Source organism: Cololabis saira, chromosome 16, assembly GCF_033807715.1.
Source record: "Cololabis saira isolate AMF1-May2022 chromosome 16, fColSai1.1, whole genome shotgun sequence".
Classification (NCBI taxonomy): domain Eukaryota; kingdom Metazoa; phylum Chordata; class Actinopteri; order Beloniformes; family Belonidae; genus Cololabis; species Cololabis saira.
Window position 1 is genome coordinate 13,492,423 of NC_084602.1, and position 14,431 is coordinate 13,506,853.

Here is a 14,431-nt window from a genome sequence, read left to right on the forward strand (position 1 = left end):
AATCGCTAATGCATGTGCCACACAAGTTGATGCAATTGGACATTTATACTTAAATGTGTAAATGCATTCAGAAGACACTAGTAGCAATCAAGTAATTAATCTAATTATGCTTTATCTGCACCAATGATGAATTTCACATCGCTTAAGTTTTTGCAAAACGCTCCATACACTGCCTTGTGTTCATCTCACCTGCACTACAAGCACATGTGGTGGCTGACGTCAGTGGCATTTGTCGAATGCAGACAACCAACTGTTGCTTGGAAAGCACTGTAGATACAACTGGCTCCAAAGCACTGAAGTGTCAGAGTTTCTTTCTTTTTTTTTTTTTGTGCTAAAAAATTCGATGCCCAACTGACAGACGGTAGGAATAATTTTGCATAATCACGAGAGAGAAATATGGATCAGCTGTGTTTGCATGCGAGTGGAGAAGCTATCCAACTTCTCAAAAGAAACTCAAGAAACACTTTACATCCCAGACGTAAATGAAAACAATCACTTAAATCGCAAGTTTGTTCAGATAAACATAACAGAAGAACACAAGCCAACTTGAATCAATTTTTATGTTCACAACTATGGACGAGTACGGCCACTTGTCACATTACGAATGAACAACAATACTGGTGATCACTCTGGTACTTGAATTCTCGTCTAATCAGTTATATATATATATATATATATATATATATATATATATATATAGTGAAGTTAAAACAAATGCACATTTGACTTTTGAAAACAAATATTTAAGTGCAGTGATATATCTTTCCTGAGTGTCTGACCGTTTCAGACTGGCCTGAAAAACCCCTGTAGCAAATCAATGAGCTACTTCATTATCATTAGCTCATGCTCAAATGATTTGTCAACTCTGTATGTGGCATCTAGATTACAAAAGATTTAGCACTTGTGGCAAAAATGTCCAGAAGTACGAGCTGCAGGGGAGGGTAAATTACACTTTTAAGCCATTATTACAATTATCTCAGAGAGCGGGGTTTCTCTGGTTGAGTCTTTGTGCCCTGCGCAGGGCTGGAGGGTGCCACAAAACAGCCTTTTCCACCCACTCGCAGCAACTTTTGACAGGAAAACTTTGCTTTGCAGACAAATGCGTTCCAATAAAAAAAGGGACTAAAATATCAGCAGTGATATTAACAAGAATTTGATACAGGGTGTCAGTAACAATCTATCAGGGCTTGACACAGAATTAGATGTTCATGTTTAAATTCTGAATCTGGGTACAAAAAGGATGGGTCAATGTCAACGAGTTGAAACGACAAAAAAAAAAAAGAGCGTGAATCAGTCCGCTCATCTCTCGTCTTAACTGAGCTGCTATAATCTTCTCATTTATACTGAACCAAAGTGTGAAACACCTACAGCAACGTAATGACGGAGCACGTAAGTCGCCAGGCCTTCATAGACTTTGGAGGATATGACCCGGTGAAATTTCTGGAACTCTGGTTTTCCAAACTCGGCATAAAGGATGACGACAGGCGCCTCTGGATTTGATCCCGGGTATCTGTGATCGCCCTTGAAAAGGTACGGCTTCGGCCTGGAGGAGAGACAGTGACGTTACTCACACAATCAGTCATCAATTCACTGATTCATCCACCTGGTTCACTTGTTATGCGCCTGCCTTCACCTTTCTGCAGCGGTTTTCAACAGAGTTCCAAGGGTTTCTACATCACATGTCTTCTCTCCATGGACGCTGATAAAAGCTGAGCAGCCAGAAGGAGGAGGCTCAGTGGTAGCTATCTATAAATATTAAAAAACAGCAGTTTCATTAGCGTGATCCTCCTAACATGCATGTAGAGTTTCCAGAGCCGTCAGCTGGTTACCTGCTGGAAGGAGTGTACTGTGGCAGAGTAGGCTCTCAACGAAAGTGAAAATTTCAGCATGTTCAACTGGACGGAGCTGAGCAAGGCGCTGGCTTTCTTCACAATGAGCTCATAATAAGCCTGATCTGTGTCTGTGGGAGAACAAGGGACACAGGGCAAGTCAGGCATGTGATGTTTGACAGTTTGAAGTACTTGTCTCCCTTAAAAAATTCAGATCACTTCTTCTTCTTTGTTATGCAATATCTACAGTTTGCAGCTGTACTTTATTGCGTTATTGGCGTCAACAAGTACACTGACACTGCAATTAGGCATCATAAATTCAGCTGCACCCAGCAACGAGACTGAAACTGAAATCTGGTGTTTGGCGTCTGAAGAAGTTTTACATTACCGTCATGCTCTCCCTCTATGTTTTCACTGGCCTCCACGAAGTCCCAGAACTTCTCCTGGCTCTCCTCTGCCAGGAACTCGCTGAGGAAGAAAAAAAACAACAAAAAACCCAAAACATAAAAGAGGAATTTTTAATGAGCTTACAATGGATAACACAGTTTTCCTTTTCTTTGTTAAAGTCTGAGCACGAAATGGAAAGAGTGCCAAATCTAAAGCTGTTAAACAGCCAGCGTTTTGTTCACACGTCAGCGAGACGGCAGGGAACAGTAGGACTCAGGAATAACTTTTTCCACAAGGAACCTCTGTGTCCCTAACAGAAGAGTTTTCTTTTTCTCTTGTTTGGTGCATCACTGGAGAATAAATATTTAGGAACAATTTAAAGAAACAAAGCTTCATTTTTTTTGCTTACTTTTTGCGTCCTTTTCCTACTTACACATTTAAACACACACAAAATCTCACTCCTTCATAGTAACTTTCATGATATTTGCCCAAAAAAACACAAAAGAGAGAAAAAAAACCAGAAGCTGTCTGTGCAAGTCACAATGATATAGTTATATTTTCATTACACCATAGCAACCCCTATGGCACAATGCTGTTCAGTGACTTTAGTTCAGCATTCAACACCATCATCCCCTCTAAACTGGTCACCAAACTCTGTTACTAGATTCTGGACTGCCTAACCAAAAGACCTCAGTCTGTAAGATTAGATGATCACATATCCACAACCATCGCCCTGAACACCGGCGTACCACAGGGATGTGTGCCGAGCCCTCTCGTTTACACCCTCTTCACCCACGACTGCACATGTGCACAACATCATTGTCAAGTTTGCAAATGACGCTACAGTGATTGGTCTCATCAGCAACAACGATGACACGTGGTGCACTAACATCGTGGTGCACTGATAACAACCTAGCTCATTGTGGACTTCAGGAAGTCTAAAGCTGACACACAAACACACCCATTCTCATCAACGGGACTGAGGTGGAGCGTGTCACTAGTTTCTAGTTTCTGGGTGTCCACGACTCTGAGGACCGCTCTAGGACCCTCAACGCCTCTACCCTGATCAAAAAGGCTCCCCAGTGTCTCTTCTTTCTGAGGACACTACAGAAGGTCCATCTGTCTCCTCAGATGCTGGTGATCTTCTACCACTGCACCATCGAGAGCATCCTCACCAACTGTGTTAGAGTTTGGTATTGCAATTGCTCTGCCCACGACTGGAAAGCACTGCAGAGGCTGGTGAAAACTGCCCAACACATCATCAGTTCCTCAATCCCCTCCATTGAGGCGATGCAGTGCAAGCGATGCTTGCGTAAAGCACGCAGCATCACCTGAACCAGCAGGTTCAGAGGAAGCCTCCTTCCTGCGGCTGTCACCCTACTGAACTCTAGCTCTGCACCCCGCTGACATCCATAGCTGTACATATGCTACATATCCGTCTATATGGCTCATACTAAATATCCACATTTATTCAGTTTTTCTGTAACATATCCTCTCAATACACTGCATATATATATATATATATATATATATATATATATATATATATATTGTTATTACCACTACTATAATAGTATTGCCATTACATTGCACATATCTGTACATGTTGTTCATATATTTATTCAACTGTACACTACTACCTACACTGAATTATAATTCTTGTCCTGTCTATGCACCACCTGTCTATACTTTATATATCAAATTGCACTTTTCTGCTTTTTGCACTTCTGGTTAGACACAAACTGCATTTCGTTGTCTCTGTACTCGTACTCTGCACAATGACAATAAAGTTGAATCTAATCTAATCTAATCCTCAAAAGGGGCTGCTCTGGTTTGATATCAGTCACAATATATGGATATCTTTACTATGTGTGCTTCTGCAATTCATAGTCATAATAATATTGCCAAAATGGTGTTACGTTGGACAGAGAAGTGTCATACCTGGCCTCCAGCAGTAGAGGAGTATCGGCCCACTTGGTGGTAAGAGTGGTGGTGACGGCCTTCGAGTCTGCTGCCCCTGACACAGACGACAGTTGCCAGAGCAGCGGGACACACACGAGCCACATGCTCAATCCCACGCCTGAGGAAGGAGACAGCAAATGTGAAGCAACGGTCAATAATCAGAACGGAAACCGGTAAACAAAACACAATTGCTTTATCTTTTCCTACTGTACTAAGTTAAAGCCATTATATTTTCCTCTGATGCCATTATATTAATAATGTTAACAAAAAATAAAAAGGGGATTGTTTTATTTAAATGTTTTGTTTCAAATCGGTATAATTATAAGAAAAAGCAGCAGCAGCAGTAAAAGAGTGTGGAAAATATAACTAAAATGATTAGAGACAGATTAGTTGTTAAAAATCAAGGATTTAATATCTTCTAGTGTTTTGAAGAAAGAAAACCCAAACAAAGGAGGAAAAATGAGAGGGAGTAGCTTTTTTTTTTACAGGGGATCTAAAGGAAGCTATTGTATGATGTAGTTTTCTTTCATTTCTGTGTTTCTGTATGTGGGTGGGCAGTGAAATCTTAAAAACAAACACAAAATAGCATTTGAGCCATATTGGAATTTAGCAGAAAATGCTGGAAGGTTTTTTTTTTAAAGAAAATATGAAATTCTGACTAATATGCTTTGTATATAAATACAGGAGAACGCTGCAAGATAATTGTTTATTCATTAAAATGTAATCATCTCATAAACTAGATCTCAATTTACAATGCAAACAAAGGATATTTCTTAAATCACAACAAGCATCTCTGTCTGCATTATGTTTAATACAGGTCCATAATGGACAAAATACATGCAGATTATACGATATATCTGTGATTAATCAACTAATGTCAGACATTAATAACCAGCAGATTATTCAATTGTTGATATGAAAACTAAGGGCGTAAGTGAAAAGATGCAAACATAGGAGTGATTTAATTTAAGTTAAGCAGAAGTATTTTAAGACAAAACACAGATGGTGTACTCAAGTACAGTACACTACAGGGAGAGCCAGGCATGGAAAACTTTTAGTAAATCATCAGCTAACCTGCAAATAAGGAGGAGCAATAAGTTTATTAATATAATAATGGAATCTGCTGGATTAATCTTTAAAATTGACCACAAACCTGACTAAGACTCACCACTACTGTGTGTGTATATCTGCTCCTGCAGCACAATTTTGACACATTGAAAATAATGGGTAAGGTTTTCTGCATCCAATGTAGCAAGGACCCTGTCACAAAATGTTGCACTAGGGTGCTCATTAAGACACAATGCAGACACATTTCAAAGTGGTGCACGGGGCTTTAGAGCAAAGTCCTGCCATAACATGTGATAGAAAAGACCCATAAGAAACTGCAAGCTGAGGCTTTGATTCCAGCTCCCGGTCTCGAAGTGATTTTAGATGTTTGACCAATTCTATCAAAAGAAGCAATTTTAATCCTAAAAGAAAAAAATAAGAGGAACTACAATAGTTTGGTGCATTATCTATTAGGTAAAACATAGCTGCTTTATTGTAACGAACAAATACTTTCTATAACATACTGTATATTACACCTCAGTGGCGATGTCCTTGCCTTGTCCAAGGACACTTCAATAGATCGGCGTGCGGGGGATCAGACTGCGAACATCCCAGTTGGAGAACGACCTAGTTTACCCATTGACCTGGATAATTACCCCCAAAGTATAGTTAAGGTGGGTGCTTATGCTGCTGGAATTGAACAGTAAATTTTGTCTATGCACTGCATGGCTCTGTCAAAACTGAATTTGTTTATGCCTTTTGCAGATACTTGCTCACAAAGTAATGCTTATTGACAAATTAACACATTAATACTGAACATGTGCCAGTATACAATATAATCTTCAACCCCAATGCTGATGAAACTGGGACACTGTCAAATGTAAAAAAAAAAAAACAGAATGCAATGATGTGCAAATCTCATAAACCCATACTGTATTCCCAACAGAACATAAACAAAATCTCAGATGTGGAAAGAGAGACATTTTGCCATTTCACAGAAAATATTCGCTAATTTTGAACTTTTGAAGCATTACAACTCAAGAAAGTTGGAACAAGAGAACGAAACACCAGAAAAGCAACAGGCCCGAATCCAAAACAACTGGAGGAACATTTGACAACTAATTAGCTCAATTGACAGCAGGTGAGTAACATGACTGGATATAAAAGGAGCATTTCAGAGATGGGTAGAGGCTCATCAAACTGCAACAACAAAAATTGTGGACCAATTTTAGGAAAATGTTCTTCATTGTAAAACTGTAAAGACTTTGAAGATCACACCATCTGGTGTATAATATCATCAAAAGATTGAGAGAATTAGGAGGAATCTCTGTGCACCATGGACAAGGCAGAGTCAAGTCAAAACTGGATGGTCGTGATCTTTGAGTCCTTGTGACACTGGATTGACAAGAGGCATCCACCTCCACAGATCACTGTCTCTGAATGCAGGCCACTGTGTAATACACAAATGCAACTTACAGCTCTGTCATGGAAGCTATATGTAAACACAATCCAGATACGTTGCCGTTTTCTCTGAACAAAAGCTCATTCAAAATGGTCTGAGGAAAAATGGAAAAGTGTTCTGTGGTCAGATTAATCCGAATTTGAAATAGTTTTTTTTAAACCATGTGTCCTGCAGAGTACAGACGAGAACGACCATCAAGGTTGTTATCAGTGCTAAGTGCAAAACTCTGCCTCTGATGGTATATGGTTGTATTAGTTAGTGTCTCTGATGCTATGGGGTTGCATTAATGTCCGTAGGCAGCTTGCACAAGTGGAAAGGCAGCATCAATGCTCAAAAGTACAAGGTTTTAGGGCAACATCATCTAGCCCATCCAGACAACATCTGCTTCAGGGATTTCAGCAAAACAATATAAAACCACATACTACATCCATCACAACAGCATTGCTTCGTAGGACACGAGTTCAGGTGCTTAACTGGCCTGCATCAAGTCCAGACATCTCACTAATAGAAAACATTGGATGTATCATTAAAGGAAAAAATATGTCAGAAAAGGACCAAGACTGCTGAGCAGCTGAAATCCTGCATCAGACAAGAATGGAACAACATTCCTCTCCAAAAAATGCAGCAACTGGTCTCACTGGTCCAACTTCCCAGATGATTATAGGTCGCAGTTACAAGAAGAAGGGATGCTATACTGGTAAACATCACCCTGTTCCAACCTTTTTGGAAACAAATTCAAAGTGAGTCAAAAGTCCCTCGAAAAAAGTACTTGTTAATGATAGATGGATGGATATAGATAGATAGAATAATAACCACAATCACATGCTGTAACAATGCACCTTTCATTAACCATGTCTACCTCATACTGCTGCACCTTTCACTTTTTCTTCTATTTACTGTACAATGAGCGATAATAACCGGAGTCAAATTCCATGTCTGGCATGTTCAAACTTGGCCAATAAAACCTGATTGTGATAGATAGATAGATAGATAGATAGATAGATAGATAGATAGATAGATAGATAGATAGATAGATAGATAGATAGATAGATAGATAGATAGATATGTGGCCCACGATAACGATAATATCACGATACCTACGATATTTGATATATTGTAAGAAATTTCATCAATGATATATCACAATATATGTGACTGAAAAAGAAAAAATACCCATAAAAAGGAAAACATCTGTAGTTATGCATTTATCCAATGTCAAAATTTCATACAATGTACAAAAAAGTGCATTTATATAGAGCCTCACTGCCTCCTGGGCTAAATGTAAACACTGTACAGCTGGACAAATCAAAGTGCATGAACATTAATAACATGTTTTATATAAACCAGGACAGTGCACTGCTTTTTTCTAATACTGAAAAGTCAGTAAGCAACTTAATTTTGTATAGAACCTAACTGCCTCCTAGTCTTGTAAATGTAAACATTGTACAGCTGGACAAATTGAAGTGCATGAACAATAATTTGGTGACAACCCCGTAAATCCATTATGTGTTGTAATAAAATATCAATATTTGCTGTGAGTTTATCGATTATTTATTGCGACAGAGAGCGCAAAAATATATTGCAATATCGATTTTTTTCCCCACCAGTGGTGGGCCACCACTAATAGATAGATAGATAGATAGATAGATAGATAGATAGATAGATAGATAGATAGATAGATAGATAGATAGATAGATAGATAGATAGATAGATAGATACCTTATTAATGTGCTTTTAGGAATACAATATGGGTTTATGCGACCTACTAATCAGTGCATTATGTTTTTAATTTACATTTTACCCAGCAGGAGTCTGTCTCCACATAAAGATGTTGTACATGTGCAGGATCTTCCTTAGTAAACACAGTCTCAGTAAACCAGCCAATCAGCAGCGAGAGCGTGGCTGCTCCGGCCAATCAGGACGCAGCTTTTACCTCCGGCTGATTCAATGACGAGCTCCGCAGCTGTTCCCGTTAGCGCTGAAACCATGGCTGAAACACGCTCGTCCTAACTCTGCAGCGCTGTATTGATCTGTGTAGTTTAAATACTAACCACATCCACACATGTGCTGATTACAGGGGAAGATCCCGGCAGTTTAACAAGCTCCGAGCCTAGCTCACCACTCCCACACGACACAAACAACCAACTGCTTTAATGTGTTTCCCTTTACTAGACGGCAGTGGATATAGAAGTCTTTATTAAATAATTTCAGACAGCATGGACTACAGTTGTGTGAGTGTTGTGTGTTAAATGCATGTGTTTGTCTCACCGGAGCCGGCTCTGTAGCTTCCTGTCCCCATCATCCGCGGAGTGGGGGTCCTGGCAGCCGGATACATGCCCGCGGCGCTGCCTGCTCAAAAATATCAGTTTTTAAATAGTTCATTCATTTTATTAGGTTTTTATTCTGTTTTAAACAATCCCATCAGTTTAAATAAATTACTGCGGTTATATAACTAGTATTACGTGATCAAATAACCGAAAGAGAAAGGGAGAGAGACGGAAAGACGGAGCAACTGTAGTCAGCCAAGACTACATCTAAAAAATAAAAAATAAAAACTTTTCAAAAGTTACTTTTTACATTTTTTTTTTAACCTTTATTTTACCAGGAAAATCCCATTGAGATTAAAAACCTCTTTTCCAAGGGAGACCTGGCCAAGATAGGCAGCAGCAATTACAACACACAGTTATAAATGACAGAAAACACCAACAGGTAAAATACAATTAAAATAAAAGCAAGCAAATCACAAAAAAACAGGTACATGTAATGGAGTCGGCCTCAAGTATTTTCAATTTAGACTTAAAATTTCTCAGAGAAATTAACTCTGTTAGCCTCCAGTCATATTGTAATGTGTTCCAGGCTGAAGGAGCAGAATAAACAAAGGCTCTTTTGCCCAGTTCAGTACGGGCACAAGGAACAGAGAGCAACAGGTATAGTCTTGTGAACGTAGCAAGTAAGAACCAGGACTTCTCTGTACAATCAAGGAGCAGATGTAAGAAGGCAGCAGACCAAGCATTGCCTTATATAAAAGTATACCAATGACTGAGCCTTCGGGTGGCCAGAGAAGACCATCCAACCCGAGAGTATAACACATATTTCAACATATTTTCAATATAAATCCATACATGCCTTATCAACTTATTCTTATTAAAGGTCAGAGAGATCCGCTTTAGCCTATTCCAGCTGTCTCTGGGCAGAGGTCAGGGGTCCACCAGACCATCACAGAATCAGAATCAGCTTTATTGGCCAAGTTTGAACATTGCCCGACAAGGAATTTGACTCTGGTTATTTCGCTCACTGTACCCAGATTTAAAAATAGCAACAGTAAAATAAACAAATGTGGCACTTATTAACATATATACAATTTAAAAAACTGAAACGTGCAGCAGTATGAGGTAGACATGGTAATGATGGCTCTAGATAAAATAACATATGTACAATTTTTTTAAAGTGAAAGGTGCAGCAGGTGCAACAGAATGAGGCAGACATGATTATTGTTGGAAGGTGCATTGTTACAGCACGTGATAGTGCCATTAAATTACTGTTATTATTGTTGTTGTCATTGCACGCTGATGGATTTCTCAGAGACTCTATTAATTAATTTGTGAGAGTTCATCAGAGCAACAGCTTGGGGGAAAAAACTATCCTTGAGTCTGGAGGTTTTAGCGTACAGTGCTCTGTAGCGCCGTCCAGAGGACAGGAGTTTCCTGGTCCTGGACCGGTACAGGTCCTGGATAGATGGGAGGTTAGTCCCAGTTATCCTCTCTGCAGACCTGATTGTCCGTTGCAGTCTGTGCCTGTCTAGTTTGGTGGCCGATCTGAACCAGAGAGTGATGGACGTGCAGAGAACAGACTGGATGATGGCAGAGTTTAGTTTAGTTTAGTTTAGTTTAGTTTATTTCGGTCATGACATCACTAAAAAAAAAGAATAAAAATGACAACAAGAAAACTAATACACTGTTCAAAGAAAACATTACAACAAATTTCCAATATACAAATACCATCTAGACCGAAAAAGGTGTAGGCTGAAGCAAAGCTTATTATTTGCCTACCCTCAAAAAGATTAATTAAAGTAATAAGAGTAAGTAAGAGTAGAACGTGATCAGCAGCTGCTGTGGAGGTTAAACTTCCTGAGTTGACGCAGGAAGTACAACCTCTGCTGAGCTTCTTCCTGACAGAGTTAATGTGGGTGGACCACTTCAGGTCCCGGGAGATGGTGGATCCCAGGAACCTGAAGGAGTCTGTGGTGGAGACAGTGCTGTTGAGGATGGTGAGGGGGGGGAGTGGCGGTGGGTTTTTCCTGAAGTCCACTGTCATCTCCACCGTCTTGAGCGGGTTCAGCTCCAGGTGGTTCCGACTGCACCAGTGGACCAGCTGATCCACCTCCTGTCTGTACACGGACTCGTCACCCTCCCGGATCAGGCCGATGGCGGTGGTGTCGTCCGCTACTTCAGGAGCTTCACAGAAGAGTCCCCTGAGGTGCAGTCGTTGGAGTAGAGGGAGAAGAGCAGTGGTGAGAGGACGCACCCCTGGGGGGCGCCAGTGCTGATGGTCCGGGTGCTGGATGTGATGCTCCCCAGCCTCACCTGCTGCCTCCTGTCGCTCAGGAAGCTGGTGATGCACTGACAGGTGGAGGCAGGCCCGGTGAGCTGGGTGAGCCACAGGAGCCCCGTTTCCATTGAGCGGCTCGGTTTGGCCATCCAGGTTTTTATCAGGGCCTAGTTCAGAAGTCTGCCTCTCTGGTACTGTGGGCGGCTTACATAACTTGAAGGACACCATCAATGCTGAAAAGGACATAGAAGTTTTAGAGCATCTGGACAAAATCTGTTGCTCAGTTTGTACAATTACTGAATAGCTTGTAACAACAGACCTAGTACCCCACACTCCCAGAGCACCCCGCCGAGAACACGCCTAGTCCACAATGCCTCATCCATGACCCCCATGGGTGAAAGCCCGTTTCCCTGGCTACCAGATGACCACAAACAAGTCCCTCCCACAGGCCTGGGACCCTGCTAAACTTGATCTACCATGTTCATATAACTCTGGGTTGTTCTTTAACTGGCCCATTCCCCAGGACAAATTTGCCTTAGGAGACTTTTCTAAGGGCATTTTCCCCAGAGAATAAAGCTCCTGGAATCATGTTGGCGTGCAAACCCAAATGACTTCATACCACCATGATGAAGTGGCGATTGAAGGAGGAGTCATATCAAATTACCCATAAACAAGTGCAGCTTTCATAAAAGAATAATCAGTAGAAAACGATATAGAGATCCAACAAATCCATTATTCCTTCAGTTAAAATTGTTGAAATTTCATGAATTAGTAGATTATAGTATTCTGCAAATTATGTTTAAAGCTCATAAAAAAACTGTACCAATCAACATTCAGAAAAGATTTGAAAAAAGAGAAATCAAGTATAACTTAAAAGGAACAGAGATTTTTTAAAAACCAAGATGCAGGACAAAATTGATGGAACGTTGTGTTTCTGTGAAAGGAATCAGTTTATGGAACAATCTGAATAAAGAAAACAAAAAATCCAAATCAAACATTACATTCAAAAGAACAATTAAAGCCTGTATGTTGAGTAAATATAATGAAATATGTTAGTTAAGTTTGATTAACATACCCATAGACGGCAGTAATTTTATTTTATTTTTTTATTTACTTAGTTGTTGTTTTTTTTTTAATTTGTAATTTATGTCATTTGTGAATTTATTTCTTGGAAAAAGGGGCAGATTAGATGAGATTCTTCTTCTTTCTGCTCCCTTTTCATTCACAATTTATGAACATTTGTATTTGTATTTGTATTGAATTGTTTGTTATATTTTTTGAATGAAATAAAGAATAAAATGAAAATGAAAAATGAAATAAACCTACAGTGTAATATACTTTTTATTTTATTTTCATTTTTGTTGGCATAATACAAATAGGTAACATGGTGGTTGGTTGGCCCTGTAACGTCACGGTAAGAAAGTTCCTGGTTCAAATCCCAGCAGGGGTCTTTCTGTGTGGAGCTTCCATGTTCTGCCTGTGTACTGAACACTTTCTACATGGCCTCCTCCCTCAGTCTAAAAACAATGGTACCAGGTTAACTGGTGATTCTGAATTACCTTATAAATAAAATAATAGCAGTGACCAAAACACCTGCAGAAATACTACAGGAATGACATAGCAGCAGTTAAATGCAGCCTTCTGTAAGCTTTAAATATCCACTGTTCTTACATCAAAACACAGAAATAAAACAGAAACACAGAAATAACACAGAAATAAAAACAGTTTTCTGAACTTATCAATATGACTCTGTCCTTCACACGATAAGTAAAATGGATCACTGCAAAAACTCAAAATCTTAACAAGAATATTTGTCTCATTTCTAGTTAAAATGTCTCATTTTAGTAAATACATCTCAATACACTACAAAAACAACAATTTTCACCTGTTTCAAGTAGATTTTCACTTAAAATAAGTAGAAAAATCTGCCAGTGGAACAAGATGTTTTTGCTTGTAATGAGAAGATAAATCTTGTCCCACTGGCAGATTTTCCTACTTATTTCAAGTGAAAATTTATTTGAAACAGGTGAAAATTGTCAAATAAGTTATTTTTCTGGTGTTATTTTTCTGGTGTTGACTCTAAATGTTGAAATAGCAGTAAAACCACATTCATTGATTAAATGACATAAGGGATGGAAAGGGGGGATGGCAGTTTTACAGGAGGGATGATTTTGACCGTTTTTATTTCAGGGGGGACCCATCCCCCCTCATCCCCCCTCAACTCGAGTACTGCCTTTAGGATATAATGGCCCGGTTTCCCAGATCAGTTAAGTAGTTCTTAACAGTTAAGTAGTTCTTTCACAGGCTCCTGAAGATGGTTTGAAAGAAGTCTTTCGCTGTTAAGAACTACTTAACTGATCTGGGAAACCGGGCCAATATGTGTGACTTTTTTCTCTTTTTTTTTGTCCAGACCGAACCGTGGTATGGGTTTTGTATTGTTTTGCTGAAATCCCTGAAGCAGATGTTGCTCGGGTGGTACAGAGTGCCCCCTGGCCCTGGTACTGTCCAACTATTATGGAAAGTATTTTTAGGCACACCCGAGTAGCAGAGTAGCCCCAGGATTGGCCCTGCGTTTTGCTCATGCAGTGGTCACTTTGGCTTCATTAGGTTGCAAGCTTCAGCTGTCCTTGGCGCAGTTCACAACCAACTGTGAAACAGCAGGGGCGAGAATCAGCACCTCAAAATCTCAGACTATGGTTCTGAGATGGAAGAGGGCGGAACGGCACCCTCGGGTTTGGGCTGAGGCGCTGTCTCAAATGGAGGAGTTAGTTAGAGGTGATGGTGAAATTAAAATAAACACATAAAACAGCTGGAAACAACTGGAAAACTTCCCCTGCAGCTGATGGATGGCCAGCTGTACAGTTTAATCAGTTCAAGTCAAAAGCAGCAACCCTTTTTTATTATTTTTCTTTCAGGTTGTGATGGTTTAATCATAACTTAACACTGAGAATTGAACGAAATAAAAGCTGTTGCATATTATCAGTTCTAACAGATCTGGAACTACTGAGAATATGAAAATACACGTGCATGGTTTAAAAGACAAATTGATGCCTTTTATCATGTCAAAAAGAAGTAGACAGCATATATTGATGTATGTATAGTCTCTGATCCACACAGAACACATTTTATTGTAATGAAAGCGAGGAGCCAATAAAAACAGAACTGCAATGTGTGAGTGCAGTGGTTGAGTGCATGT

At 39.7% G+C, this 14,431-nt stretch overlaps 1 protein-coding gene across 2 annotated transcripts in view; it reads right to left on the reverse strand.

Moving 5' to 3' along the window:
- The window catches only part of uggt1 (UDP-glucose glycoprotein glucosyltransferase 1), a 33,897-nt gene extending 24,886 nt beyond the window's left edge, over positions 1 to 9,011 (reverse strand). For both annotated transcript variants that reach the window (XM_061744063.1, XM_061744062.1), the window contains exons 1-6: positions 8,956 to 9,011; positions 4,158 to 4,296; positions 2,218 to 2,297; positions 1,830 to 1,960; positions 1,634 to 1,746; positions 1,369 to 1,543 (exon numbers count right to left, since the gene is read on the reverse strand). In XM_061744063.1, coding sequence (XP_061600047.1) covers positions 1,369 to 1,543; positions 1,634 to 1,746; positions 1,830 to 1,960; positions 2,218 to 2,297; positions 4,158 to 4,296; positions 8,956 to 8,989 — 672 coding nt within the window. In that variant the 5' untranslated portion in view covers positions 8,990 to 9,011. The remainder of the gene's footprint in view (positions 1 to 1,368; positions 1,544 to 1,633; positions 1,747 to 1,829; positions 1,961 to 2,217; positions 2,298 to 4,157; positions 4,297 to 8,955) is intronic.
- Positions 9,012 to 14,431: the final 5,420 nt, after the last annotated feature.